This window comes from Sapajus apella, unplaced genomic scaffold (genome assembly GCF_009761245.1).
Source record: "Sapajus apella isolate SASKATOON/1434 unplaced genomic scaffold, GSC_monkey_1.0 scaffold2108, whole genome shotgun sequence".
In the NCBI taxonomy this organism is placed as follows: Eukaryota; Metazoa; Chordata; class Mammalia; order Primates; family Cebidae; genus Sapajus; species Sapajus apella.
Window position 1 is genome coordinate 5,600 of NW_022439034.1, and position 5,443 is coordinate 11,042.

Below are 5,443 nucleotides of genomic sequence, written 5' to 3' on the forward strand. Positions count from 1 at the left end.
ACAAGATATAAATTCTATATAAATCAATTAACCTCGTTAGGGTAACACAGTCAATCAGGGATAGTACATAGAAAACAAATCAAAGATATTTTAGCCACAAATTTCACTCAGATCTCAACTCTACAACAGAATCACCACATGATCTTTCACACTGTAAAGATCTGTTGGTCCCACTTTTAATGAGTCTGATTCAACTGGTTGGAATTGGATCCTGAGCTCCACTTTAAAGTATCCTCAGGTATTTCAAATCTGAAGCGAAGATTGAGAATTTATGTACTAAAGACAACAGCATTAAAAAATAAAAAGTTGTTGTCTCTTTAAGAAGGGCACTGTCTAATAGTGAAATAATGCCTGATGTATAAATTAAGTTTTGTGTAGTGTTTTCACAGGTCTCAGATCTGTCTACCAATCAGCACACCACCCAATTCTATATAATATAGGATGGGGAGAGGGGTGTCTAAGATTAAAGCTGGGACCTCCGCTTTAATTTATGTAAGTCCAGAGATATCTGATTAACTAGGGTACAGTGGGTATGGAGTGAAACACATTTTTTCTAAATTTTTAGGCAGTTCTTCAGGCAATTTTGATGTAACTGGTCTATATAGCACATGCTGATGAACACTGACATATATAATGTTATGATAAGTGCATTTTAAAAAATTGGTGCATAATGCTTCTTCTGCTGTGTTCCTTTTTAATTGCAAGCTACAGTCTGTAGGGAAAATAAGTGCTTGCCCATAAATGATCAGAAGCAACCCTGGGTACAGATTGCAGGATTCAACTCAGCTATAATTAACTGTTGTGTCCTACAACTTATCAGGCCCTGTACTAAACACTAAGGGTGCCAGGATAAATGAGACAAAATATGTACTGTGAGAAGGGCATAGACTACTGGGGAACAGTGATGATTATAACGATGCCTTAAAACTGGGATTCACCTACCAGATCCCCAGTTCCTGCCATTATTTCCCATCAATCTTTAGTTACAGGTTTATTTGACACAGCAAATCTCAAAGCAAAGGAAGAGGGAAACTTATCTGGATCTATGTAAGTTAGTGTAGACTACTGGGAACTCCTAAGATCAGGGTGCTGTGGGCCAAAACAGTCTTGAGAACATAAAATTATCCCTACAACTCCTGTGTATGTGCAGAATGAAACCTGTAGCAATGTCTGCACAGAAAATGGATAGTCAAGGAGACTGGGCTATATTTCTCAGAGGATGGAAGAGATAATACAATTCTGAGCACACTATCATGAGTGCCACTCAAATTTGTCAGGGGGAAGGGGATGAAGAAGGAAGTATGAGAAAACCATAAAGGGTTGTTTGCATCTATATGCAGTGTTGGTGAAGTATCCATCTGGTTTAAGTATAACTCTAAGGCAGGGAGGAACATTCCATACATTTTTGAAAAGGCAAAATGGGGATTCGAACCACTGAAGGGTCTAGTGGAACCACTGAGGGGTCCACAAAGACCCAAAATTGGTGAGTCTTTGTCATCTTCAGGAGTCCAGTATGTCCGCAGTGGTAGAAGCCAGTGGAGGGAGCAAGACCCAGCAGAAGAGAAAGATGTGCCTAATTGTCATGGCATTGTGCAGAAAAGAAAGCCGGAGTAGCAGATGAATAGAAAAGCATTTACAGTTGAGCATTGCTAATCCAAAAATCCAAAATCTGAAGTGCTCCAAAATCCAAGTCTTTTTGAACATGATATGATGCTACAAGTGGAAAAATTCCACACCTGACTTCATATATGCAAAGTTTGTTTCACACACAAAATTATTTAAAATATTGTATAAAATTACCTTCAGGCTATGTGTTTGAGGTATATATAAAATTAAATAAATTTCATGTTTGAGTTGGGTTTCATCCTCAAGATACCTCTAAGTACATGCAAATATTTCAAAAACTGGAAAAAAAAAACCAGAAATCTGAAATACTTCTAGTCCCAAGCATTTCAGATTTTGAACCTGTACTCACCTATAAATCAGTTGGACTCCTGATTGGTACACTCTTTGGAATCTTCCCTAAAAATGAAGGGCACCTGGAGGGCTGGAGCCTTGCATGTATAAATAGAGCAAGACACAGGGCTCAGTCATTACCTCATTTGATTCCCACAGCAGCTCTCTAAGACATTTATAATGGAATGTATCTGTAATTATCAGATATGTGTTTCTAAATGAGAGATCCACAGGTAATATGAGATTTATATGTCTTTAAATCGTGTTTCAAGTGTTTATTAATTGTCCCCATTCCCTGTATAAGCTGATTGGCAAGTTTGTTGCTTCTTTTTTTTTTTTTTTCCTGATACGTACAAAACATATGTATTCATTTTGAAAAAGTGAGAAAAAAAAACAGTTAACCAATAAAAAAAATTAAGAAATTTAAAAGTACCAGTAACTATACGACATAGAAAAAGCACATTCTGGTTTTCATATGTATAATATTTCACATAAATTATGTATTTTATATATAGTGTGCATACATATGCTTTTAAATGAAATCACATATCTATAGACTACTTTTAAATTGCTTTATTAACTTTACAGTGTGCAATAAACATCTTTCCATGAAAGTTGATGAAAATCCTCTTCTGACAGAAAAACTTACAGACTAGGTCTAAAAGCAATCTCTAATCAGAAAATGGCAGAAGAATGCCAAAAGGTTCACATTAAAGGTACACCAGGAAAAATGCGAATTTGGAAAGCAGGGATTTTATGATTATTAATCTCAAGATTCAAGGCATAAGGCAAAACTCATCATGATGATCATGCTGAGGGGGGTCCCCTATAAGAATGCGCAGACTGTACCTCAACTGAAGTTCCCTAATTTTCCTCCTTAGCTCTCTCATCTCCTCCATGAACCGTTCCATATCATCTGCATCTCCATCTATCATATCAATGTTATCAACAAGCCTATTGGGCGCATCCTCTCCAAAATCCTGGGCACGTGGAGCCTGAACCCCTCTAATATTTCCTTCAGGCTCCTGGTCTTCACCACCTCCTAAAGTGGGAGCTTCATTCTGCACTGGGGCCTTCTCCACAACTTTGTTTTCCTTGGGGACATTTTCCATGTTGAGTTTTTTTTTTTTCTTCCTGTTTTTTTCCTTCCTAGAAGATCAAAAGCAAGAAGAGGGAATGAATGCTTGATAGGATTCAGAGCTCTGTTTGAGAAAAGCTTTCCCATCTGAGAAACTTTGTGAGCCCTGTAGGGGACGCCCCAGACCCAGCGCTGCCCGAAAGTCCACCATTTTCCCTGAAAATCCCTTGCCCAGGCCACTCCTACCACCAAAATGCAGGACGAGTTGGGGGAGGGGGACAACCATAGAAAGACCAGACTTCATTCAGCACCCTGGGATTCTAATAAGCTCTCCAGGAGCGCCCCTGTACTCCCTTCTTCCCTCATCACACATGCCTGCCGTTTTTGAAGACTCACCTGAGTTTCTCCTGCACTTAACTCGGGCAGGAAGGGCTGTGTGTCACCAAGATTCTGCTCTGATCCTTGATACCCCTACCCCAGAGGACCCCAGGCAACCTACCTGCAGGGATGAGGCAGTCTTTCTCTCTTAGTCTTGAAATCTGCTGCACAAACGTACTAAAGACCTGAAGACAAATGCGACAATTACCAGGACTGATCATTTGATCAAAGGACTAGTACTGGGAGTTGAATTAGGGTTCTCCTAGTATTAACACCTTCTGTTTCTCCTCCATCCTGTCTCACGGCTTCTCTTCCCAACCTGTGACAGGCTATCCCACCTTCGAGAAATAGGCATCAAAGATGATTATTTCCAAAACATTTTAACCTCTTCTTTAGGCTCCCATCCTTACTATTTCCTACTACCTGTCACCAAATTACCATTTTTGGAATGCAGACATCTTGCCTGGCGGGGGAGTTAGAAGAGCTTGCTGAACGGATACGTGGTTTATTCACAAAGAATTTCAATCTAGGTATCCGTCAGGCCCTGTCTCCAGCCGACCCCCACTTTTTTGCCCACCATTTTATACATCAAGATGGACGATAAGTGAAGAGGTATGTAGGCATTGCAAACTACGACCTGCTGCGGTGTCTGCGCTTTGTCATTCTCACTCCAGGATCTACCAGCAGCGCCCCCGCTTACACCGACTGACCTGCTGGGACCAAAAACAGTTTCTCGCTCTTCGCCTCTGTCCCTCAGTCAGAAGCTCGCCCGCTCAACTGCCTCAATAGAGACCTGCTTTCCAGACCTAATCTCTGTCCCCTTCCTCTGCAGCAATTCCTCTACTAGGCCCCTGTAGCCTATCATTTCCAGCTCTAAATGGGTAGAGGATGAAGAAAAGATACCTAGAACACAGGCCTAAAACCTTGGTAGAGTCCGCGCTCCCCACCCCTTGGTTGCCTGCTGCACCTCCCTCCTCCAGCGGCCCTGCAGGAAGCAGGCCATTTCCTGGCAGTCTCCTCCAGCGGCCGGACTCCATCAGACATTGCCTGATCATCGGCCTCCTAGGAGATCTCAAATGGTATCCATTCTCAATCCAGGCCCCTTGGGAGATCCCCTCCCCAACCAATCCATTTCTCACACTAAACTGCTGTGTATCTGGAAAGCGGTCGATAATCCTGGACCCGTTCTGGTCTTTGCCTTCTGCCGCCCCCACACCGGTCAGCGCCCACCAACCTGCTAGGGCTCCTCTGGAGTCGGCTTCTACCACTTTCCTCCTTTCCCGGGCAGCTTGTTCGCCTGCCTTCAGAGCAACAGCGAGCCGTCCCACTGCCACCGACGACTACCAGACCGCAACTAGAAGGAGAGACTAATCCACTCATTGGCTCTGGGTCTCCTGAGGGCCACGTCACTGTGAGCTCAGATTTCCAATTACCATTCATCCCACAGTGCGGCAGGAAGGTGGGGGAGGAACTGTGGGCGGGGCCATCTTTCTCCTCATTCTTGCTTTCTCCACCATCACCCACACCTCTATTTTTTAATTTAGCCATCCCCAAGACCAAACGGGTCATAATATTTTGTAGTTTGTATTTGGCTTTCTCTGTTTTCTGCTGGAGCTTTTAAATAATCGCTTCCTCCTCTTCTGTACCCCTAAACGCACACTTCTCTGACCTTCACATTCCAGAAAATAAAGCCTTAACAGTTTTGTAGGCCTTTGTCCCAGATTGGAACCCGGAGAAGGGGTGGGGAGCACCAGGCTAGGAAGTCTGGAAAATAGGTAGGAAGTGGCATTCAAAAAATTTTTCACTTCAATTACTTTCCTTTTTGTTTATTTGGGAAGGTGGTTCCTTTTGTTTTACAACAGCATGCATTCATTTTGTTGTTTTTAATACTAGACAATACAATTATTTTCAGTTGAAAAAACAGGATTCGAGTTGTAAAAACATGACAATCTGTTTGGACTGCTGAATCATATTATAAATATAAACCTTCCAGAAAGCACTCCCCTACCTCCTTTAAGGACTTTGACATAT

General features: G+C 42.2%; 1 protein-coding gene across 7 annotated transcripts; it reads right to left on the minus strand.

Annotated features, from left to right (window-relative positions):
* Window positions 1-657: 657 nt before the first annotated feature.
* BEX5 (brain expressed X-linked 5) lies at window positions 658-4,983 on the minus strand. 7 transcript variants are annotated; one of them, XR_004266942.1, is made up of 4 exons: window positions 4,647-4,861; window positions 3,534-3,597; window positions 1,976-3,105; window positions 658-1,573 (listed from the first exon to the last, which is right to left on the minus strand). XR_004266942.1 is itself a non-coding variant. In XM_032273173.1 (3 exons), exon 3 carries the CDS (start codon window positions 3,066-3,068, stop codon window positions 2,733-2,735), a length of 336 nt encoding a protein of 111 aa, XP_032129064.1. In that variant the 5' UTR covers window positions 3,069-3,105; window positions 3,534-3,597; window positions 4,647-4,841; the 3' UTR covers window positions 2,220-2,732. The 7 variants fall into 7 exon arrangements, 6 of the variants coding, with proteins under 6 accessions (XP_032129064.1, XP_032129067.1, XP_032129065.1 ...); XM_032273173.1 differs by lacking the exon at window positions 658-1,573 and having other exon boundaries at window positions 2,220-3,105; window positions 4,647-4,841; XM_032273176.1 differs by lacking the exons at window positions 658-1,573; window positions 4,647-4,861 and adding an exon at window positions 4,552-4,570 and having other exon boundaries at window positions 2,220-3,105.
* Between the last annotated feature and the right edge of the window lie 460 nt (window positions 4,984-5,443).